Raw genomic sequence first — 24,212 nt, forward strand, 5'->3', positions numbered from 1 at the left:
GGACTGAAACCTTCTTCCCCCGGGAGTGGCCTAGCGGACTTTCTGTCCATCTAAGTCAAAATTCTCTGCTTTTATACCTGGTCATGGGACCTGATGAGCTCACGTCAGAGCAAACCAGAAAGAGCCAGCAGTCACTTTCTCCTCGGCCGCTGCCCGGCCCGCCGTGGCCCCTCACTGCTGGGTTGAGCAGGGGAGACACAGCCCCAGGCACAGGCGGTTCCAGGGCGCATGCCTGGAGCTCTGCACAGAGATGCCCCTCGGCAGTGGATGGCATGCCAGGTTCTGCACCGGGTGTGCCTATGTGCCAGGAAAACCCCCAGCCAGTGCTGGCGGGGCTCCCAAGTGAAAGCGGAGGTCGGTTCTGAGAATGGAGGCTTTGACGACATTTGGGGTCCCCCTGTGAGAGCAGAGAGACCCCTGCACTTCCTCCCTCTTCTCTGTGGAGGGGAGGGTGCGAGGGGGTGGCGGCCGGGCCTTCAGAGCGGCAGGCAGCGGCCTGTCCTCTGGGCTGCACAGCTGTGGACTATTGCACATGTGCCCGGGGACCCAGAGCGAGACCTTCTATCGGTCACTGCCTCTCCGTCGGCAGGGCCCAGGGACTAGCCTGGTCCCTGCATCTCAGGGGGACCCTTGCATAGTTCTCCCTGACATCCTCCCACCGAGGCCCCCAGCCGGCTGCAGATCCCCGCCACCCCCTGAGCTCCGGGCTGGGCCGACCTCTCCTCACAGAGGGCTGGGGGCGTGCAGTTCGGGGAAGGGGACCGCAAGTGGGGGCGGGCGTCTGCATGTGTGTGAGCTGTGCAGATGGGAGATCTCGGGGGACAGATAACCCAGGCCCTGGATGGCAACGTGACAGGAAACCTCGAGTGAGGAGACAGCTGTGGGTCGGAGGGGAGGGGCTGTGCTCCCTGTAACCACACTGGTAGGACGGTGGGGCAGTGTCACAGTGCCAGAGCCCACCCGGCTGCCTGACGAGGAAAGGCCTCGAGGGAGGTAGGGCCTCGAGTCCCCGTCTCTGGGCCCAGGTCCTTCTCTCTCTCGGGGAGGGTTGTCCTTCCTGAGGCTCCTCAGAGACTTGGGGGCTTTGGGTGTGGCTGGAGAGCACAGCCCAGCACCCAGGACAGTGTGACAGCCTGGCGGGATCCGCCCTGTCAGACAGTGGGGGGCCAGGGCCCAGGGAGGAGGTGAGTATGTCAGCCTGCAGAGACGCCCCCAGCCAGTCATTCTTCTCCTTCTCTCTTCCATGAGGGTGCCCGGCCCCAGGGCAGTGATGTGGCCTCAGAAGGCTCAGGTGCCTCTTTGAAATCCCAGCGACTTGTGTACTCTGTGCCACGAGGTCTCATTTAAAATCAAAATAGCATTTTCTCCCCGCGTGCTTTGAGGCGCTGGTGCAGCAGGAAGGCCTCGCCCCTGGCCGCCCAGATGTCTGCAGGGTGAGAGGCTGATGCATGGGGCCTCAAAGGTGGGGAGACATGGCCCCCCACTCGAGGTGCCAGGCTGGAGGGGTATCAGGAAAGTAGGTAACACCCAGGTTTCTGCCCTGGGTGCTATGGGAGCTCCCGAAAAGCTGCTCTCAACAGCCTCGGGCCCACAGGATGCTTCCCAGAGGGCAGGTGAGGGCTGCAGGTGGGCCCGCCTGCTCCCTGCGCCCATGGTCTCCCTCAGGGTGCCCAGGCAGCGCTAGGTTCCCAGAAACCTGCTTGGTGTCTTGGGCAGTGGCACTGGCTGGGGCGAGGCTGGGGTTCGGAGGGGGCTTCCTCTCACACCACCTGCCTGGCGGGGCTGGTATGCTGACGCAGGTGGAGGAGGAGGGGCTTGTGCATGAAAGGACCGGATTCCCGACGACGTGCATGTTCAGCAGCAGTAATGGTTTTCGTGTCCAGACAGAATTACAGTCGTGTTCACAAAATAGCGCTGTAGTGAAAATGCCCGTATGTTTGAGGTCCTTCCAAACCCCAGCAGATGATCCCCAGAGATGTGCTGGGACAGCCAAGTTCCAGGTGCTTTGCTAGATGGACGAGTCCCTGTCCCACCCCTTTCTGCCCACCTGGAACTGTGCTGCACACGGCTTGTTTGACTGAAGGGATCACGCCGTCCTAGTTTGGGTCGTGTACTGTTAGACGTGCAATGTACTGTCATAGCAATTCAGAGGACAAAGGTACAAAGTGGAAAATAAGGGCAATTCTCCTAACCGCTCCCTCGTCTGGCTCCTCTCCAGAGTTAACCATGGGTAACATGTGGGTGGGTGTGTGTAGCCATCTGGATATAAAGACACACACACATAGATGTATATTTTGTGGTAAAATATATGTCATATACAATTTACCATTTGAACCATTGTTTAGCGTGCAATTTGGTGGCACAAGCTGCGTTCACAGTGCCGTGAAGCCACCGACGATCGCCAGGACTTTGTCAGCATGCCCACAGAAAGCCCATCCAGGTGTGTGTTCTGTACATATAAGTACACACATGTAGCCCATGCATGTCTTTTCTTTATACACAGACACTACACACACAATGCTAGAGTTGGCTTTTTTTACCTAAGTGTCTTGGAAATCTTCCCAGAGCAGCACACGCAGAATTATCTGTTATATTGTGTTTTATTAACTGCTGTATATGAATATACCAAAATTTATTTATTTATTTATCAGGTTCTCAGTTGGTGGAAATTTACGTTGCGTTTCTTTCTTCCTTCCTTTCTCTCTCTCTCTCTCTCTCTCTCTCTCTTTCTCCTGCAAACAATAAGGCAATAAACATCCCTGTGCTTGTATATCTGCGTCCTGTCAGGGTTTATCTACAGAATAAATAAAGCCTCAGAGAACCTGAAATCCTGCCTGGCACTTTCACCTGAGGGGGTTAGATCTGGAGTGGATTTCTTTTAAACGGTACTGGTGTTCAAGAACACAGCATGAGGGCTCTCCGCTGCGGCCGGGCCATGTGAGAAAGAACAAAGGCCTGGCCAGACCTGCTTCTCATCCAGGCTCTGCTGCTCACGCTCTTGGGCCCCCAGGAGATTCACTTCCCCTCCCTGACCTTCAGTCTCTTTATCCGCAGAGTGGAGCAAATACGATCTGCCCAGCTTGCTTCATCCATAGTTGTTCGGATCAAAGGAAATCAGGGATATAAAAGGGTTTTGTAAACTGAAAGTGTGGAGCAAATGTTTGGTGGGGCTACGATCGGTGTAGTGGATCCCTGGGGTCAGCCAGGAAAGCCCTGCGTCAGAGCTGAGCGCCTCTCTCTCTCTCTCTCTCTCTCTCTCTTTGTCCACATATGTGTGTATACCCGTATATGTATACATACACACACACGCACACACACGTATATATAAGTGTGCCAAAAATGTATACACATTTTAAGAAAGGAAAACTGTATTAAAATTGTAATACTCAATATCTACCAATAACAAAAGATGAATACAAGACACGTGTGACTTCTACAATGACAAGAGGTGCTCAAAGTGGTTCCCATCGGCGTCCAGACACTTCTGATTACGGCGAACTACTGCTTGAGCAACGTTGACCAACGTGTCCACTTGTGTACATTTTTGTGGCACCCTTGGTATACACCCACACGCGCACGCACACCTGTGTATATATTGTTTTCTCTATTTCTCTCTCTCTCTCTCTATAATATATATATATAATGTATATTATATATATACATATATTATATATATATATATATATATATATATATATATATATATATATATATATTGCTTATACTAGGCCTGGCACATGGCAAGTGAAGTGCTGTCCACTAAAATGAGAGACTTGTCCGCTGGCCGTGAGGGGCTGCTGGGAAGGTGGGATGAGAGGGAGGAACTAAAACTTGAGTTCTGCTCGCCAAAGGTCACTTGTGGGTCAGCGTTTTCCTCCTGGACGGTGGCTGCAGGCAGTGTCCCCTCCTGTTCCCTTAGTGCCCCGCGCGTCTCTCGCGTTGGGGTGATCTGTTTATGTGGCCCCCTCCCTGCTCAACTGCGAGGCTAAGCTGCAGCTTTCACTTGCTTGTCACTGCCCAGCACAGGACCTGGCACCTTCTCATGGTGACGACCGCCACTGCTGTGTTTCCGGGGCCTGCTGCGTGTCAGATACTGTGCTCGGTTCTTGCTCACACGGACTGTGCACGCTTCCTCACAATCACCCAGGCATAGGAATTATGGTGACTGTTTTCAGGGAAGGAAATTGTAGCATCCACTCAGGCTGCTATAACAAAGTGCCACACGACATGGCTTCAATAGAAATGTATTTCTTCCCAGTCCTGGAGGTTGACAGTCTGAGATCCAGGTGTCAGTGGGGTGGGGTCCCCCTGCGGCCTCTCCCCTTGGCGAGCAGACGGCCATCTTCTCCCTGTGTCCTCGCAGGGTCCCTTTGTGTCTGCCTGACTCCTAATTGCCCCTTCTTATGGGATAGGAACCATCCTGGATCAGGGCCCACCCAAAAGCCTCATCTTAACTGGCTCTTTAAAGTCCCTGTCTCCAAACGCAGTCACACTCTGATGTCCTGGGGGTTACAACTTCAATGTAGGAATCGGGGGGTGGTGGTGGGGCCAAAATTCAGAGCGTAACAGAAGCAAAGGCTTGGTGACCAATATATGGTAACGAATGATGAAAGAGCAAAAGAATGAATGGGTCTGCACGCCTTCAGTAGAAATAAAACCACTGTCTGCGTGGAAACTGTAGCTTGGTTTATGGGGCGAGGGCAGGAAGAGGCAAACGCCGACAAATCGGGGCACAGCCTCTAGGGAGCAGGCCAGTGCCCTGGCAGCGTAGGGCGGATGTTAGGCCTGTCCTGCAGCTGGCCTGGGTATCTCCAGCCCACGCCAGTGAGCCGAGTGGACTCCAATTGGCTTTCATTTATTTTCTTTTAAAGTTTATTCACATTGTTTAAATGACAGAAGTAATGTGTATTTGTTGTAAGAAGAGAAACCTCTGCGATTGCTTCCCATGTCATTCAGAGTCAAATCCACTGGCTCAAGAGGTTTGAACTAATGGCCGCACTCTCTGGTGACCCTCTCACTTCATCTTCTGGTACTCTCCCTCATCCGTGCCACGCTGGCCACGGCCATCTCCTTGCTGTTCACATATACCAGGCCTGGGTCCACCACAGGCCCTTTGCACCTGTGGTTCTTCCGCCAGGAGTGACTTCCTCCACATATCCTTACAGGTGAGGTCTTCTGACCACCTGTGAGAAACGTGACCCAACTTCTTGTCATTTCATACTTTCCTTTCCCTGATCGCCGGTGAGACTGAGGGTCCTTTTATATGTTTATAAGCAATTTGTTTTTCCTCCTCGGAGAGTTGCCTATTTATATCTTTTGCTGGTTTTTCTCCGGGACTAGTTGTCTTAACTTTCATTTTTTTCAAAGTATTATCGATCAGATTCTAAACCTATAAAAAAGCTTTAGAAACGACGGTGTTTCTTACAAAATTATTTACAATGGTGAAAAAATTGGAAACACATGATGGTTAATGGGGGAATGGTTAAATAAATAGTGGAAGGATTATTTATTATGCAAGCATTCAGGAAAACTAGGAAGTAGCATGAAATGCGAACATATGAAATGACATGAAAACATGATGTTAAGTTATATTACGCGAACTGAAAAAAATGGTGGTTTTCTTTTCCCCCAGGGAAATATTTTTATGTAGGGTGATTACGATTTCTAAGTAGCAAACCCCTTGGCAAGCAAAGTGGCATCACGTTACCGGTGGCTAAGTCTGAGTGTGGTATTATGGGTGGTTTTGATTTCTTTCCACTTTCCTGCCCTGTTAAAATGAGTTGATAATAAAATGAGAAGAAAAGTGACCACAGAAAAATTTCAAAAATTATTGCACAAACCATAAGAAGTTTAATGGAAAAAAATACAAGAAGGGGAATACGTATTTGCCCTGAATATTTATTCCCCTAAGAAACCAAACAGCTCCCTTTCTCCACTGGGAATCCTTATCTGAGGGAATAGGTAATTTGTAGTAGATCTGACCAGGTGAGTAGCTTTACAATGAAATACAAGCATTTGAAATCCTACACTGGCGAGGGGGTGGGGAAATTTCCCCCTGAGCAGCAATAAACTATGTAGACTTGTTCTGCAGCGGGAGGCGATGAGTATCTCCAGGTGGGTCTGCCTTGAGCGCACTGGCCAGTGTGGGCCCTGGCCGCAGACCATCTGTCCCTGTTAATCACACAGGCCTCTCAGCACCCTGCCCCCTCAAAGACAGAGACCAATTGTAGAGACAGGATATCATCCGCGAATGTGGTTTGCTCTTCGCCCTAGGACAGATTCCCCAGCCTGGTGAGGACTCCCTCTCCCCAGCCCTGAGGACCAGGAAGTTGTCAAGGGCAGGACCAAAGGGTCCTTAGGTGCAGCTTAGGATGCTGGACCCAGTGGTGTTTTGGATGAAGGATGAAAACAGGCCTGGGGTCAGCTCTGGCTCTAGACCTTCTCAGGCCCGTGATTTGCCTCTGGGAGTCTCAGTTTCCCCAGCTGTCAGCTCACAGTCACTGCTCCGACTGAACGAGAAAACGCAAGCATGCTTCCTGGCACAAAATCAGTCTTCAGCTCCTGGTTCTCACTATTGTCCTGTGTCTCCAGCCTGTTAGTTGCTCATTGGGAGGCAGCACCTGCCCTGAGGAGGGGTGCGTGCGTCGCTGCTGTGTGGCCAGTGGGCTGGCAGCACAGCCACCCAGAGCTGCTGCCACTGCCTTCCTGAGAACTCGTGACTTCCTGTTTTCTAAATTCTTAGCCTGCAGTGGTGTCTGAGCCTGGGGGTGGGGCTGGGCAGCGGCAGGACCCTGGCCTCAGGGTTGGGGGTGCAAGAGGAGGTCGGGGGCTTGGAAGCTGGCCAGTCTTATCTGAATTGTGGGCTTTATGACTAATATTGATTCCAGGAGCGCGTATGGGCTGAGAGCCTACCAGGTAGCTAGCCCGTTCCATTTAAGTGTCACACCTGGAGGCAGCTATGAGAGTATTCCACGGTCATGCGGCTACTTAAGTAGCAAAGCCAGGACAGGCACTCAAGTTCTCTATCTTCAAAGGATTTGTTCTTGCTGAGATGTTAATGTGCTTGCTACTGGGGGAGGGCGGGGGTGGGGAGGGGCGGGGACAAGCTGGGCACAGGTGGGCTGCGTGGTGGCCGTGGGAGAATCTGTGCCCTGTGTGCTTTGCAAGGCAGAACTAGGACCAAAGTTGTTTTTTAAAAACTCTGAAAATTAGAAGTGTCCCCCAGTGATTGTTGGTGGTGAGCTCCCTGTTCTCTGAGGTATTCAAACAGAGGCTGGAGATGCCAGAGAAGAAATTCCTACAAAAGGTGGGACACTCTCTGGGTGAGAGTGACCCAGAGGCATAGGGATAAAGTGGACAGACAAGGCACTTTGCACCAGAGACACTCGGGAACTTTCTAGCTGAGTGACCTTTCTGAGCTTCAATTTCTTCATCTGCAAAATAGAACTGGTAGTAATTCTGGCCAGATCATACAGAGTTGTTCTGAAGATTAAATCAGACAACGCGAGGGCACAGAGGTCCCGCGCCTGAATGCTGAGTGCAAATGTAAGTGACGTCCTTACTACTTTGTGAAGACGAGGGCTCTCAGATGTCCCCACACTGTTGAGCTCCTATTGTGTGGCAGGTACCTTATACATAGTACTGTCTGATTTTATTCTCACACATCCTAAAAGGTGGCTCTCTCCCTCTGGAGCTGGGGACTGGCCCAGGTTCTGTCCCCAACCTTGGTGTGAAGGGGTGAGTGAGAGGTGGGAGCCCTGCTCCCCGCCTGCTGCTGCTAGTACCCACAGAGCTCGGTGGTGGCCAAGAAGTTCACTTGACACATGGCTCAGCGTGTTCCACTGGGCAGGGCACTTCCCTCCACACTGCTATCTCGTGTCATCTGCAGAAATATCCTGAGAAGTTGGTCTTATTACACCCCTTCTGCAGGCGGGGAAACTGAAGCTCAGAGAGGTGAAGACAGTCCTCCCCAAACCCAAAGCCAGTGAGCGGCAGATTCAGAATTTGAATCCAGTCTGTGGCTCTCTGGCCTGTGTTCCTTCCTCTTCTCAAGTGGCCTGGGGAGGTGGGAGGTGGGGAGGGAAATAAGCAAGTGAAACCAAAATGCCTCCTCTGTGCTTTCCAGGCTTGTCAGGGAGGGGACACACCATGTAAAAAGGTCACAAGCGGCTGTGACTTAGTGCCAAAAGCTAGCTATGAATGCAGAGCCAGGTGAAAGCTGTGTGCTGTACCCAAAGGGGAGAGACACGGGAGGCAGAGAGGTAAGAGGTGGCTTGCAATCAGGAGACCCTGTGACCCCACCTAGCTCCGCTTCATGCCTGGGGAGAGGGGGGCTGCTTCCTTCCTCGGGTCTCCGTTTACCAATCTTTGAATTGGGACCAGGAACAGCCCCCTGCCTACCTCCTGGGTTTTCATGAGACCCAAACTAGGACGTAATTTTAAAAGTACAAATTGAGGTTCAAATAAGAGGTCTGCTTAGCATCTCCCTGTGAGGGAGTTGAGCAGGTCTCCTGCCTGTGAGCAGGGCCAGCTCTGGTGTGTCTGCAGCTTCCGGTTAGGAAGGACCAGCTCCTGTTCCCCTTGTTCTCGAAGCTCACAGTCAAGCTGGGAGACAGACAAACAACGCAATTCTAAGACACCTCGCCCCGAGAAACCAGGTTCCAAAGGGCAGTGCCCGGAGTCTTCCTGGGGTGGTCAGTGCCGCGACCCTTCCTGAGCTCAGGCTTTTTATGAAGCTGACCTCAGGGTGTAGCACAAGCTGGGCTCATGCTCACTAATAAGTTATTACATTTTTAGATGCAACGCACCATGTGGACAGATACCCTGTGATTGTCTGGTTGTCCTGGAGTCTCTGGGCGTCTCACATGGCCTGCTCCACGTCTCCTGCTAGGCGGCAGGCGGCTCCAACTTAGGCCTAAAATGAAAATCAGGGTGGCACGATGGGGGCCTCCGACCTGGAAGTGACACCCTGGGCTGGCGGCAGGGAGGCAGAGGGGACTTGTGCTCCAGAGACAACATCCTGTCACCAAGGTGCTTTTCTGTGCCCTGGGCAGCATGGTTTCCCTCTGGGTGAGACGAGCAGGTTTCTGAGAAGGATGATGTGAGGACTTCTCGAAGGCAGTGGGGAAGGAGACCCCTACAGCTCACAATGCAGCAGGCCCTGCCAGCTGGCCACCCCTGCCTCTCATCTCAAAGGGCAGCATGTCCAGTTTGTGGGACAGGAGCTCAGAGCCCTGCTGCAGCTGCTGGGTTTCTTTGTCTTTGGATGGGAAAAGGCTTAATCCCTCAGCTCCTGGGAGATGAGGTTTTCTTGGGGCGGGGGGGGGGGTTGTAGCCTGCTGCCCGCTCTGTCAGTTCCTACATTGGGGGTGGCTGTGTGACACCCCGGGGACTGCGAAACGACCAGAGCTCAGGTTCTCCGTTCAGCCAAGCACTGGGTTTGGAGCTGCCCCAAGTTCGTGAGGGGGCTGTCGTGAAATTGTTGGCCAGTGAACTCATGGCTGAGCAACTGCAGGTGCAGGCGGGGACCCCCTTATACCCCAGCGTGCAACTCCCAGCCCACTGCTGGAAGCGCCCGCGTGCAGGGCCAGCTCTTCATGGCTCCAGCGGCTTGTCTGCCGGGTGTCATCAGGGTCTTGCTTTGCCCTGAACTAACCTGAATCACTTTAAAAAATCACGCTGTCTCTGCCCAAACGCCGTGGGTGAGGCCTGGTCGTCTCAGGCAGCAGCCAGATTCTGCAGCCCCATAACACAGCCGTGCTGCAACCCAGCCAGGCTTCAGGGCCCATATTTCCATGTATCTGCCCAGATATGGGGGTTCTCGGGGGTGGGGCTGCACCCAGTGATGGGTCACCTATGAGATCTGGGTAAGGTGGGGTGGGGAATTGGGCAGACTCTTCTTACTTCCAGACCTGCTGAGTCTGCCTTGTGCAGGGGGCTGCAGAGGGGTTGTGGAGGCCCAGGTTGCATGGGAAAAGTCTCCTGGGGTCAGATCCCAGCCGCCCCCCAGACCCGCTGATCCTGCAGTTCAGCTGGGAGCACCGCTGTCCTGCATAAAACATTATGTCATTTGAGTCTCACCACAACCCTTCAGGTGGATGTGATTACCGTCCGTTTTACAGATGGAAAAACTGAGGCCCAGGGAGGTGAAGTGACTTGCCCAAGATCACACAGCTACTTAGTGGGAGGGGAAGGACGGGAAGCACCTGATACCCAATCCAGGGGTTTCCAGTTCAACATCCCCCAGCATCAAACAGATGTCTAAGAAATATTTAATCAACTCTGTAAATGAACTTGGTCCTGGGCTCTTTGTGGAAGTTTCTGGCTGTCACTACCTTCCTCAGGCCCATCTCTCCCAGCACAGGCACAGCTGGACTAGGCAGAGGGAGGGTTTGTTTCAATTATCATCCTCTCCTCGGCCAAACCACACGTAGCATACTTGTCATTGGTCTTAAAATCAAGCTGCTCTTTAAAAAAGAAAGAAAGAACACCTGCCCCTATTACTATCTCCGGGGAGGCACCTACTCCCCTCCCCACTGAGCTGGCTCTGCCCAGCACGAAGACATATTTCTTTTTATTTGCTCTAAATTTACCGTCCAGTAATTTTTCTGTTCTCATTTTACGCGACAGGCAGCCCAGCGATTTTCTCCCAGCCCTGTCCTTTTATTTGAATCTCAACCACCCCCATAAATCACCACTGAAACCTCCTCTCCAGCCCCGAAAGGAAACGTCCTCCAGCTTTGGTGGCCTTCTCCGGGGACTGGCTCAGCTCCTCCAGGCCTTCAGGGCCCCCTTCCGAGGGACAGCGGGTGACCCCCGGTGCTGCCTCGGGGCTTGTCCCCTGAAAATTCTGCCCTTTCTAATGAATGTCTGCCTTGTGGCCTGAGGTGGGGGTGGAGGACAAGCAAAAACGAGGAGGGTTCAGCCACTGGCCTGCAGCGCTTACAGCCTAGATGGGGGGACCCTCAAACCCAACACCTGTGTCTGCAGAGCGCTTGGGGGGCACGCGCATCACTGGCGGCTCAGGTGGCCGGACGAGGCCCACCTGGGCACGTGCTGCGTGGCGAGGGTGGTGCCGGCAGCGGCAGACGTGGCGGAGGCGCGAGCGCCTGCGTGGCCGGCGGGTGGGAGGTACCGGGAGCTCCAGGAGCTGGGGGAGCCCGGCTCCCAGGCCAGGGCTCAGGGCCTTGACACCCTCCGTGTCCGTGGGGCGCTGCGGGAGGAGTGACGGTTACCCCCCGACAGCGGGGCCCGGCGCAGAGCGAACACGCAAGCAACGCACCGCTTCCCGCCTGTTCACGGAAGAGGCCGGCGACGCGGGTCCCTAACTGCGCCGCGTCCCCAGCGGGAGCGTAGGGCCGCGCGCCAGCCGCCCCCGAGCGGCCACCAGAGGGCGCCCGGCCGCAGGGGACGGGGACACACGCCACGTCCGCGCCTCCGCTCGCAGCGCAGGGAGCTGTGGAACGCACTGGAGCTTAATTTCAGCAGAACATTACTGTCCCCGCTTCCCCAGCCCACTGGGCTCCGGGGCCAGCACCAGCGACTTCTGCCTTCCTACAGTGGGACAAGGGGAATACGGCTGTGGCGACAGGGGGCCCTTGGCAACTCCGGGCGGGACACGCTAGGCAGAGGGGACCTCGGAGCTGCTCTGCGCGGGATGCATCGGGTTTCATCACGTGATGGGGTTGCAGGGAGAGAACACGTAGAGGCAACAGTGTGTGCAAAGGCACGTGGTCTGGAAAAGCAAGGTGGTCCTGGGGAGGACGAGGAGGGTGGGGAGGACGGGGGGAGGGGGGAGGACGGGGGGGTGGGGAGGACGGGGGGGGGTGGGGAGGACGAGGAGGGTGGGGAGGACGAGGAGGGTGGGGAGGACGAGGAGGGTGGGGAGGACGGGGGGGGTGGGGAGGACGAGGAGGGTGGGGAGGACGGGGGGGAGGACGAGGAGGGTGGGGAGGACGGGGAGGGTGGGGAGGACGAGGAGGGTGGGGAGGACGGGGGGGTGGGGAGGACGAGGAGGGTGGGGAGGACGGAGAGGGTGGGGAGGACGAGGAGGGTGGGGAGGACGAGGAGGGTGGGGAGGACGGGGGGGAGGACGAGGAGGGTGGGGAGGACGGGGGGGGGAGGACGAGGAGGGTGGGGAGGACGAGGAGGGTGGGGAGGACAAGGAGGGTGGAGAGGACGTGGGGGGGGGAGGCCGTGGACTAGGACTGTGAGCAGGGAGGCTGCCAGGTTCCGGCCGGAGGGGACCATCGAGGGTCCCTCAGCCTGTTGCTCGCCAGACCCCCCAGGCCCGGGGGAGGGGAGCCAGCAGCAGACCCCACTGCCCCGGGGAGGGTGGCTCTGCTCAGGGCCTGGCACCGGGGGAGCAGGAGTCAGGAAGGGGGTCCTGATTAAGTTAGAGATTCACGTGATGTCATTCGACCCCCAGTCCCGTTCTCTGACTCTGGCTGGGCCCCAGGGGGCCACGCGGTCCAGTCAGGTGCTGCCATTCGTCCATCTTCCGGACGCTTCCAGAGAGTGTGGTTCGCATGGGCTCACACACCTGGCCCCCAAGGGCCCGAGGCTGCTGTCCCGGGGACAGTGGGCAGCTTCCCCTTCCCCTGCGTGCTGCCTCCCTCCTGCACCCCAGGCTCTGTGGCCCCCACTGTCACCTGCACTGTTGGGACCAGCACTGGTCCAAGGGTGTGGGAGGGAGGTTGGTGTGGATGAGGTATGGGGAGTGGACCCAGCCCCCCTTGTCATGACTTTCTTGGCCAGTCATGGGGCCACCCTGGGGTGGTGGAGACGCCTCTGTCCCCTGGGCCTGGCTGGCTGACCAGTGTCATCTCTTGGCAGAGGCACAGATCGGCCTGCTCGACCCCAAACTCTGCTACCTGTTGGATGGGATCCTCTTCATCTACAGTGTCATTGTCACTGCCCTGTTCCTGAGAGCGAAGGTGGGTACCCCGGGCTCCAGGGGAGGGGCATGGGCTCCCCCACTCGGTGCATGTTCAGAGGGGCCTTGGTCTGGGAAAGACTCAAGTGTGGGTGGTGCCTGTGGACTGGTGTCCATGGGCGAAGCAGGGACCAGCCACATGTGTACAGGTGGGGGGTTGAGTGGACAGAGGGACAGAGCGGAGGCAGAGCCTGACGCCCGGTGCCTTAGTGAGGAGCTTTGACGTGTGACATCAAGGCATCCCAGGCTCCCCACTCCCCGCGGGTGAGTGTCTCGGGGAGCACGGTCTCAGCTGGTACCTTGCAGAGGCTGGATTTCTTAGAGGGGAGGGGGCTAGGGGCCACTGCGGTGTGTGGGAAGGAGGCTGGGTGCCCCGCCACACTTCTTTTGGATTTGGGAACTTTAGCAGAAGATTTTATTTGAAAAGCGGAACTGTTCTGAGTTCCTTTGTAAAAGTTTGAACAACGCTGCCCAGAAGACATGTGGGGCGGTGTGCACTGCCCGGACCCGTGACACCTGGCAGTTTCTCTGGCTGAGGTGGCCTGAACTGAAAAAAGAGCGGGCTGGTGTGCACGCGGGGCAGGGCCTCAGGACACTGAGCCAGAGCCACACAGGGACGCGGCCAAGCACCTGCAGTGTCCCACCGCTGCCCTGTCCCAGGGCACCCGCAGCAGGCATGCCGGCGAGGCTGCGGGCCTCGTTGCCCCAGCGCGGGCACTCACCTCTGCTGTCCCCTCTCTTCCAGTTCAGCCAGAGTGCCGACGCCTCGCCACACCAGCAGGGCCCCAACCAAGTCTACAACGTAAGTCGGCCTCTGCTGCGGAGCCCGTGGGGAGAAGGGACATCTGCTGGGCGCAGGGGACACAGGCCGGGGCTGGGTCGCAGGTCTGGGCTGTGGCCAACAGCCCTGTGACCGCACCTCCCAGGGCTCAGGGTTCTACCTGGAAAAACCGGGACAGTAATTGCACCTGCCTCGTGGGGGCGCCGGGCTCTCAGGACTTGCTTCTGGAAAGCGCCTGCTTGGTGCAGTGCTGGGGAGCCCTGCTGCCAGAGCGCACAGCCGGGGTGGGGGCCCCTTACTGCAGCGGCGGGGACTCCCTATGCAAGGGACTTTGGTTGAATGGATTACTGCCCCGTCCGCATGGTGACGCACGTCCTCTGAGATGTCCTCTGGGAAGCCCCATGAACCACTTACCGCCTGCACCCCAGTCCCGGCTCCTCTGAGCCACCACCCAAGGGGAACTCCAGTGCGGCCGGCTCATCCTCCCAGGGTCTCTCAGTCTCTGACGCTCTCCTGTCTGTTTTAGGAGCTCAATCTAGGACGCAGAGAGGAGTATGACGTTTTGGATAAGAGACGCGGCCGTGACCCTGAGATGGGAGGGAAACAGGTAGGACATTCTCCTGTGTGTGCACGTGTGGGTGTGGGGGGCCCTCACAGCTAGCACCCTGTGCCACCCCCTGGACCCTAACATGTAAGAGGCCTGGGCCATGAGGACAGACGGAAGCCTCATTTGCTGCAAAGCCCCTTCGCTTCCTCCCCGCTGGGCTCCCGTCTGCCTCTCGGGGGCCTCCTGTGCACGAATGTGGCTCCCAGCCTCATGTCCTAGCTCCCCCCCCCCCCCCCACTGCTCCATGGCCACCGAGATGCACTGACCCTGGCACCGTCTGGTCCCAGGAGGACAGGCCTGGTGAAGAGGGGCACACAGGCTGCTAGGCACGGATTCCGGGGCCCGGGTACCCCTTCGAGCATGGATGGGCTCCAGGCAGCTCTGTCCTTTTGGCTGTAGACCACACCCGGTGGGCTGGGGAGCAGCAGGATGGGGCCAGAGTAGGGTCCTTGGAAGAATGGGACTCAGTGCAAAGGTCTGGCCACCCAGGTTTTGGGACGGTCCTATCTGACACAGCCAGTGGCCCTTGATGTTTCTGGTCACAGCTGTCCATCCAGCCCCTCTAGGCTCTCTGAGCCCCATGACATCATGCTGTGGCTGCAGTGAGTGGGGGCAGGAGAGACAGGTGGTTTCCTTGAACCCTGCCCTCCACCCCAAGTCCTCCAACCTCAGCCCTTCTCCTCCCCTCTTCTTACCTAGACTGGGAGGGGTGGGGAAGGATGGGGCAGTAGGACCTGCTGAGCAGTGGTTGGCCCTGCTCCAATTAAGGGTACTCAGTACCTTTCATCTTTAGCCCAAAATCCACTGGTAAGCTTGTGACATGTGTGGCAGTATATCTGCGAGGGGACAGACAGGCCATCAGCAGATATCCCGAGGCCTGCCCTCAGCAAGGCTGGGCTGAGGCCTTGTGAGGAGGTGAAGGCTGAGTGCAGGGGACGTCACCGAGCTGTGCGGGCCCCCCGAGTGCTCAGGCAGCTCTGCGGGAGCCAAGGGTGGGGAGAGGCTGATGGTGGAGCCCACAGAGGGTGTGAGGGCAGGAGGTGGGCCTGGATTCATGTCTCCACATCTAACTCTTCTGTCTCTCTCAGCAGAGGAGGAAGAACCCTCATGAGGTCGTGTACAATGTGAGTAGAGGAGGGCGCACTTCCCCTTAGAGCTTTGGCGGGAAGGAGAAAGCAGGAGGAGGTCCCGTGGGAGGCTTTGCTGCACAGCCCGGGTCCCTGCCTTCCTGGGCATGTGAAGCCTCACGGGCTTGCTGCCTGCCTCAGCTGCTTGTAGGAAGGCCCGTCACGCCCGTCCCCTCCCTCAGCCTGGGCCACCTGCTGCAGGGCCCTGGTCAGCCCGGGGCGGGGCGGGCATCACGATGTCAGGCTGGGCAATGCCTTCTGGGGGCTCCTGTTCCTAGAGGCTGGAATCCTCTCCTGAGTGTCGCCACTGGTGGGAAGGTCCACCTCATATCCGGGCATGGAACTGAGGTTTTCAGACCCTTGGTCTGGGTCTGCCACTTAGAGGTCCCTTGCGGGGGTGGCCTCCTGCAAAGAGGGCCTTGACCTTCCCTCTGCAGTGGGTTGACAACTTGCTCAAATACATGATTACATGATTCTGGGGCCCCAGGTGAGCCTTGCGTTGCCCAGTATCTGTGTCCTCCGGCTGGAAGGCCACATCTTACCCTTCTGACCCTAACCTGTGCCTCAGAGCTCAGGGCGAAGAGCTGGCAGCTGGGACAGGAGTCCGGGGGCCTGAGGGGGAGGGCGGGGCTGGAGCTGGTGGTTGGCAGAGGTTGTGTGAATAAAGTCTGGAGCCTTGACTGGGAACCCACCACCGACTTGTGAATTGAGACGCTTCCTGTTGGAGGGGAGCCTCAGTTGGTAAGACCCGTGTCCCATGCCCTCTTCCTGTCCAGGCGCTGCAAAAAGACAAGATGGCGGAGGCCTACAGCGAGATTGGCATGAAACCTGAGGTATGTATTGCTTTCTTAATTCCCAAGGATTGCGTGGTGGCATTGGGGGGCGGGGCACGCTTCCAAGACGATCGTCATGGGCTTCCAGATAAGCCAGCCGTAGGTCCCAGTCCCATCCATTCCTGGCACTGCCTGCAAAAGCTGTGTGGTGCCTGGAGGAGGCAAAGGTTAGTCCTGCTCCGACCCACTGGACGGTACGTAAGACTCTAAGGAAGGGCTGGTGAAGAACCACGTCTGGATTCTAAGACGGCCCAAGCTTTGCACAAGCAGGGCAGATCGGTCACCGTTACTAACAATAAGTTGTCAAGTGCTTGATATGTGTTCAGTGCCCGGGACAGCGGGGCCCCTTGTTCATAAGTGACTAAGAATTTCCGAGTGGTGACAGCAGAGCACTGGGCCCTGCACGGGGTATATCCACCACGCCAGCCTGGTCAGTGCTTTGCCAGTTAGACGGTCTCATTTAATTCCCACAATAACCCAATGAGAAACGCGTGCCCTGCTAGGCATGGGAGTCTCTATGACTTCCCCACGGTGGCGTAGCCAGGAAATAGGGAGCCAGGATCGTGACCACTGTGGAGCTGCCACTCCCAGAGGCTTTGATGACTAGCCCAGAATTTCAAGGGCTGGAGGGAGGCCCATTTATTCCAGCCGCGGGCATCGTGGCCAGCTCCCATGTGGCCCACCCAGGACTCTGAGGTCTTGAGGACCAGCGAGGGCAGAGCAAACCCGGGCCCTGTCCGAGGCCTGAGGACCCTTCTCCCCTGGGGGCAGGAGTGCTGGCTGGGAGCCAGGCACCTCTGAGTGGGGACCCTCCAGTGGGGGCCCTTGAGCAAGACAGCCACTGTGGCCCACCTGACTTAACCCTTTCATCGTCTGTCCCGCAGAACCAGCGCCGGAGAGGCAAGGGGCATGATGGTCTTTACCAGGTAAGAGTGACGGCGCGGCTCTGGGTGGTACATCTCCATGGGGGTGAGGTCAGGCCGCACCTTTGGCTTGCTGGCAGCACCAGCTCTTGCCAATTGCTGAGCAGTTAAGCCTGGGGCACCTGTTCAGGTCCATGGTGGCTCCTCCTGCAGCCAGTCCTGAGGCAGGGCTGGCGTTCGGACAGTCAAGCACATGACTTGGCTCCAACCCTGGGGCCGGGGGAGTCCCGGGCACCAGCCACAGCTATGTGGTCTGGCCCAGAGGGCAGATGTCGGCGAAGGACGCCACACAGCCGTGTCCGGCCTTTTCCCCACTGCTCTGGGGCCTGGCAGAAGCCTCGTTGTGCCTCGTATCCTCAGACCTAGTAAGATGGTAGGATGGGCGGGAAGGTGGAAGAAAAAAAAATCAAGAAAAATAAGAAAGAACTTTGAAAACAAAATGTTGTAGTCAGGTGCCTGGTTTATGCAAATCAGTGGGAATGCTGCTGCAAAGAGCACAGCCAACCCGCTTCTCTGAAGTGGGACCAGTGGTTCTCCTCTCGCTCTCTGGCCACCCTGGGCTCTTCCCAGCTCGCTTGCTCCACGGACGCAAACATGGTGGCTGCCCAGCTTACCTGAGTTTAGAGCGATGTCACAAGGGCCCCAGAACGTGGCTGCGTGTGGCTGCTCATCTGTCTCCTGGACCTGGGAGGGAGGCGTTCCGGGGAGATGGGGACCCACCTGCCTGTTCCCTGACCAAGGCCACAACTGCAGTAGCGTGGCCTGAAAGGAGCTGCCCTCCCTGTGACAAGTCATCTGGCGGGCAGGGAGCGCCCAGCCCTTGGAAGCTGGGAGGCAGGGGAGACTTTAGCTGGAAAGGGATTGCTCCAAGGCCATCCTTAGCAGGGCCAAACCATCTCACCTGTGGCACGAGGGGAGCGTTCCTGGGTCTCTGGAAGTGGGTGGCTGGTCACACGCCTTGCTGCGGTCACCTGTTGGCCTCTGGTGAGCTCGTGCCTGCACGAGGGTCCTGACCTGCTTGTCTCCTCTGATTTGCTTTCACTAGGGGCTCAGCACGGCCACCAAGGACACCTACGATGCCCTCCACATGCAGACGCTGCCCCCTCGCTAGCACAGCAGCACGGGGCTTCCAACCTTCACAGGCCAGACCTGCAGGCGCCCAGATTGTCACAGACCCAGGAAAAAGCATTTCTAACCCAGTTTGCCCATATTTGTCCACCAGCAAAGCATTTCTCTTTAGGAGCAGGAGGCTTCGAGTTGTACCATTTGGTCCTATGTAGTCCCAAACCGTCATACACAGAATGTCTGGCCTGGGTGCAGTGAGGGAGGGCGACCCGGTCCTACACCCAGTCCTCTCCTTGAGGGGACTGCTGTGGGCGCCACTTGTCCTCGGTCTTCTGTTCGCTGGGGACGGTGGCTCTTACCCAGGAGGCAGGCACACCCCTCACAACCCACTGTTAAGATTGTGTTTTGTAAAGTCCCCAGGGGAACCCCAAACGCCAGCACCCACCTCATCGTCTGTACTGTTCTGTCGGTATTTGAGCGGCTTGGCTCCTGCTGTAAATTTGGCTTCTGTCGTCAGCTGTTCCCTCGTTTCTCTGGAGCTTTTCATTGGGCCGAGGAGGCTGTGTCTCCTCTGGGAGGTCTGGGCAGCGGGAAGGTGGGCCGAGCCCCGGCAGGTGTGTAGCAGCCAGGGGTAAGGTGTGGGAGCTGGTGTGCAGGCCCCGCCAGGGCCCGCGGCAGGACGCCCTCCTCACTCAGCAGCCCTTCCACAGGAAAGTTTGTGTGCCAGGTCCCCTGGGGCCTGCAAGACGAACCCGCCGGCGCCCCTCACGGGGCTCACATCCTTGTAGGGGGAGCAAGCTGTGAGCAAACCAGTACCAAAAACACAGACAGGGTCATCACAGAGCACGAACCAAGGTGGGGAAGCGAGCGAAGGCAGCAAGGCACGCTCACCTCACACTGAGAGCAGGGCACAGCCACTGTCGTGAAGGCCTTGAAGTTAGACCCTGGGCCTGGCAGGACGGAAAGGCCCAGCGGACGGACGGGAACGCTGCGTGGCATCGGAGGGCTCGCGGCATGGATGGACGGCCGCTCTGCTCTGCTTGGTTTTAATTTATACTGGTTTGCTGAGGCCTTACCTTTTGCATAATAAACGCTTTGGTGGAAATGCTGCTTTACTCTGAGCTTTATTGCGACAGTCACGCCTGTGATGGTCCTTTAGTCCCCAGGAAATCCGCCTGCTGCCTCTCAGTGGCAGTGAAATGGCCCATTCTCAGCACAGGAGGGTTGCATGGTGCACAGGTAAGCAGAGGTATCCAGTGGTCCAGGGTGCTGCCGTGCGGGCGGCGTCTGGGCTGGTGGGCACGGTGCTCGAGGTGGTACAGGGTGGGGCGGGCGAGCCAGGCCCCTTTCGCCTCCACGTGAGGCCCGGCATGAGGAGTGAGGGACGTGAGCAGCAGACAGGCCACCCAGCATTCGGGTGTCAGGAAGAGGAGACACTGTCAGCAGAGAACATCCAGGAGAAACGAGCAGCCGCTCAAGGCACAGCATGGGCCTCAGGACACAGCGTTGGGCAGAACGGGAGGCGACAGAGGTGTCGAGGTCGTCTTCACTCACCCAAGCTGGCCACGTCCCCAGCAGCACTTCCTCTCACTGCAGTGGCTGTAAATAAGCCTGAACTCATCAAGCCCCCAATGAACACTGGGGAACAGCTTGGAAATCGGTGCCTTCACTCGTCCAGAAAAGAACTCTGAGGCGACGGCTGTCAAAAACACCGCATGTTTGGGCTTCCAGTAGGCATGACACGCGCCTCTGCCAGACACATGTCACAGCGCACGGCAACACATTCCATTTGTAACCTGGCCTCATAAGGGACTTCAACTCCATTCAACAATCTGCGCCCAGCACACACCCATCCTGCGCCCCGCACTTGGCCCGCTGCCAGGGAGGACAGAGAAGTATCATGTAGCATCACAGAGTTAGAGACCTACAAATTCTGTCACTGGATTTCAGCCACACGTCTAAAAGAACATAGCACCACTGCAGGGTCCAGACACAGCCAGGACACAAGGCTGAAAGCAAGCGGGGGGGTGGGGGTGGAGTGGTGGCAAGGAACCCCGTGCCCAGTGACCCTGGGACTCCTCAGGGTACCTGCGGGCTAAACAGTGCGTGTGAAGCAGCCACCCACCAACACGACGCCTTCAAAGAAACCCAAGCACTGTGAAAACACTTGGAAAATGGTTTAATGATGTTTTACAACAGAAATGAACTGTACAGTTACAGTTAAGTTTAATATAGATAAAAAATTACAGCAGACAAATGCATCTACACGAAATCTACCGTTTCATTCTGATTCACTGTCACCTACAGCCCCTGCAGGCAGCCCCAGGAGGGGGAATCACAGAAAGGGCACTTTTAAAAAGACAGCACCGCTCAAATTCCCCACCCCCTCCTCAGGCCTCTGAAGGCATCTGCTGACCCCCCTGTGTTTTCCGGGGGCCCAGGTAACAGGTCCCGAACTCCAAGTTATCAGCTGAGGCTTACCAAATATTCCTATCAAAGGGGAAAGGCTAGCCAGGCGCTCTGGGTCAGCAAGGCCCCACAACAGCCACCCGGACTGCAGTCATCCAAGGAGAAATGTCAAAGGACTCCCCACAGACCACTCAGGAATTGTCACTGCCTCATTAAAGCCGCTGGACAATTTTGGAAAGAATCATTTACACCACATCTTCAGTTTCCACAAAAGAGAACTCAAACTCACATTTTAAAGTTACGTACACAAAACAAAGTTTTGGGAGGTCCAGGGGCCAATTCCCCTTGTGTCCCTCCCTTGACAACAGTGGAAAAACACCCCTGAATCAATATCAAAAATAAAAAATAAAAAAAAAGGAAAGAAAAGGGAGAAAAGAAAAAGATTGGGGAGTTAAGATATTTAAAGTCAGAGAAAGAAAAAACACCTTTAGAAAAACACGATCGCTGTCTTTAAAACAAAACAGAACCCCGATTGGGAACAGTAACCAGCGAATGAGCATGCCAATTGGGCCTGGCCGAAGTTTATTACTGAACAGTATGTACACTTAGAACGTTTCCATTTTCTTTTTTATTATGAACACCTAGGCAGTGAAAACTGTTATGTTAATACATACATAGACACACCCAAAACATACAAAAATACTATTATTTCAAACTACTAAGAATAGGACAGTTCAGTTATTTTCATGCTATGAGTTTAAGAGCATTATACTCAAACAAACAGGAAGTTAAACGCCATTTTTTTTTAATATCCCAGAAATATACCAAAATATACATCTAAGCTTTGGAATTACTGAGGTTAGACTAATGCCAAGTGCTGGGTAATCGTACTTATTACACGAGTCTAAGGTTCTGCAGGAAAGAAATTATCTTTGGTATGTTCGTCAGGCTAAGATTATTAACATTGGGATTTTGCTTTGGGATAGAGCTTGTATGACCCTCGAACCAAACCCCCCCAGTCAACTGAGATTAAAAAGATCCATGTAAAAAGTTCCTTCATTTGCACCCCCCACCCCCCGAAGTTAAAAAGTCACAGGCATCTACCTAGCACAAAAGGTTGTGAAATCAATGCATAGTTGCACGGTGCGTTGCAGGAAGGAGACCAGCTACGGGAAGGACATGGAAAGCTTGACACCCACAAACAGGACAGCCACTTCCAAGCAGTTCCAGGACAGGAAAAGAGAGAAAAGGCTCAGAGGCCCCCGCGGCGTGGCCACCACCACGGCCCAGAGGTTGAAGCACCCAGCAGAGCGGCCAAGCCTGTGCCAGCGTCTTCAGCTTCCCCACTGTGGTGTCCGCAGGCCAACGGCACCCCCACCACCCTCCTCGCCCGTGCCCAGCCCCTGCGGTGACCGGGCCGGCGGTGGTCATGGGGTTCTGTGTACTGTTTCGGAAAATTGGAAATGCCAGTTTGCGCCACAGCAGGCAGGCTTGCCACGGCCACCGCCCCGGCCCGCCGGGCCCCCTCTGAATGCCAGGACGCCACAGGCTGGGTTAGCGCTGAAGACTTCCCTTTTCTTTGGTTTTTTTGTTTGTTTTGAGTTTATACAATCATTAAGAAATCTTTGGTTTTGGCTGGAAATTTAAAAAACAAAACAAAACAAAACAAAGAAACTGCCCTCCCCTGGCATAGAGCTGCAGTACGAGGACCTGGCCGAGCTTCTGACACGGGAGTGGGGGCTGGAGAAGGTCAGGGGCTACATTCAAAGAAAAGGTGAGGGGCTGGGGTTGCAGCTTCTGGAGAGCCCACTGGGTAGAAGATTGTCAAATAATAATAATATTAATAATAATAAAAACTTAAATATTTGGAGTTTTTTTTGGTCACGTCAAAGGAAAACAAGTGAAATGTGTGTGCAGCAGTCGGCATAAGGAGCCTCTTGGGGGTCCTTCCACCCCCAGTCCTGAAAATCAGCAGGACCCTCAGGCCTCCAAGCGGAAGGGATGGCCGCCACCCACCGGGGCCAGGAGTTGCTGTGTGGCCAACAGTAAGGAAGGGGCACGGACAGCGGCCAGCCCTACAGGCGGGTGGGGGAGCAGACGCTAGGACACCTGCGAAGACCCTTTGTAACGAAAGAGACAGAAGATTGCAATTTGCCCTCAGTTTGCAGTAGCTTTCAAGCAGCGACATTCGGAGGCTTTAGGAGGTCCCACCCCAGGCTACAGGTCCCGTGATGCTATAGGCCAGAGTGCAACTCAGAGGAGGGAGGGCGGACTTGGCCACTCTGTAGGGTTGAGAGTTAAAGCAAGTTACTCAGTCACGAGTTCGAATGAGGTATATGACAGCTGCTGTACGTGCGGCGGGGGACCCCACACTTATCACCTAGCCGTTGCTACTAGCACAGATGAAGGAGTCGGACTCCGGCTAATGTGCAGGGGGGGCATCTCCTCAGAGAGTGCCCCTCCCCTCTGCACTGGGCAGGTTCACAGACCCACTCAAGCAGAGGTAAGAAGCTGGACGTCTGTCTGTCTCTCCCCTTTACCTGACCTCAGGGGACAAGCCATTTCTGTGGCAGAAAGCCACTCTCATAATATGGTTCTGTGAAGTCTTAGCTCCCTGCTTTTTGCCCCTCCCAACTTTGCAGTTTTACAAATCACCAGGCTGCCACTGGTCACCCCACAATTGGGAAGTGTGTGCCTTCTGCAGAACCAAAGACAGGGCGCCCCTACCCGCCGAAACTCCACCATAACAGAACTGTCATTTTAGCTTCTGAAAGTGCATTGCATTTCCTGCCAAGTGGTTCAGACTGGGAGACACCGTGAGGGCTAGGTGGGAGCGCAGAGGCAGCTCTCTACTGGCTCCATCCTCTCTACCCGAAGGAGATCCCAACTGTGAAGACGGGTCTGGCTGCCTCATTTTACTCAGCACTGTGTGGGCTGTCTGCCTGCAGCACAATGATGAGCAAATAACAGAAAACACGCGGGGACTTCGCAGCAGACCTCGATGTTTGCAGGAAATGAGCTTTGGGTTCTGAACTCTGCCAGTGCCCTGGGTTTGACCTGGAAGGTGCTGCTGGGGGACGGAGCGCTGTGTGCACTGGGTCTAGTCAGGGACACAGCACCTTCCTGCCTCTGCCCCCGGGAGTCTGACTTCCATGCTCAGAGCAGTGTCCCTCTGCTGTGTACCTTGTTCTCCCGTAACTTCTGTTTCAAGTACTTCTACCTTCAGTGTCCCTGTAACCTGCTTACAGACCGTCTAGCATTTTGAGAAGTCACACAATATTAACACCAAGTCAGAACAAGACTATGAGCAAAGCTTTCACGAAGTTCTGCAACCTGACTGTTTTCTCGATGGAATATTGAGAGTAATACATGCCTTTTCCTGCCATTCCTTTCTGGGTTGCAGCACAACAATGAACTACTCAACTCCCTGGAGCACCACGAGTAAGAACATTCTGGAATAATACAGCTCCACAGCAGAGAAAAGGAAGGTGTCTTGGTTTTCCATGTAACCTGCTCTTGAAAATGCTTATCCT

The 24,212-nt window shown here is 55.8% G+C and overlaps 1 protein-coding gene across 3 annotated transcripts in view; it reads left to right on the top strand.

Moving 5' to 3' along the window:
* The window catches only part of CD247 (CD247 molecule), a 68,093-nt gene extending 48,709 nt beyond the window's left edge, over positions 1–19,384 (top strand). Inside the window, exons 1-8 of one of the 3 annotated variants that reach the window (XM_081025652.1) lie at positions 11,115–11,747; positions 12,835–12,935; positions 13,680–13,736; positions 14,242–14,322; positions 15,411–15,446; positions 16,226–16,282; positions 17,167–17,208; positions 18,251–19,384. In XM_081025652.1, the coding sequence (XP_080881778.1) occupies positions 11,657–11,747; positions 12,835–12,935; positions 13,680–13,736; positions 14,242–14,322; positions 15,411–15,446; positions 16,226–16,282; positions 17,167–17,208; positions 18,251–18,316 (531 nt within the window). In that variant the 5' untranslated portion in view covers positions 11,115–11,656 and the 3' untranslated portion in view covers positions 18,317–19,384. Of the gene's footprint in view, positions 1–11,114; positions 11,748–12,834; positions 12,936–13,679; positions 13,737–14,241; positions 14,323–15,410; positions 15,447–16,225; positions 16,283–17,166; positions 17,209–18,250 lie in introns of those variants that run through there. The other 2 variants (XM_081025653.1, XM_081025654.1) reach the window with 2 other exon arrangements.
* Positions 19,385–24,212: the final 4,828 nt, after the last annotated feature.

The sequence above is a fragment of the Rhinolophus hipposideros genome, assembly GCF_964194185.1.
Source record: "Rhinolophus hipposideros genome assembly, chromosome: 19".
Classification (NCBI taxonomy): Eukaryota; Metazoa; Chordata; class Mammalia; order Chiroptera; family Rhinolophidae; genus Rhinolophus; species Rhinolophus hipposideros.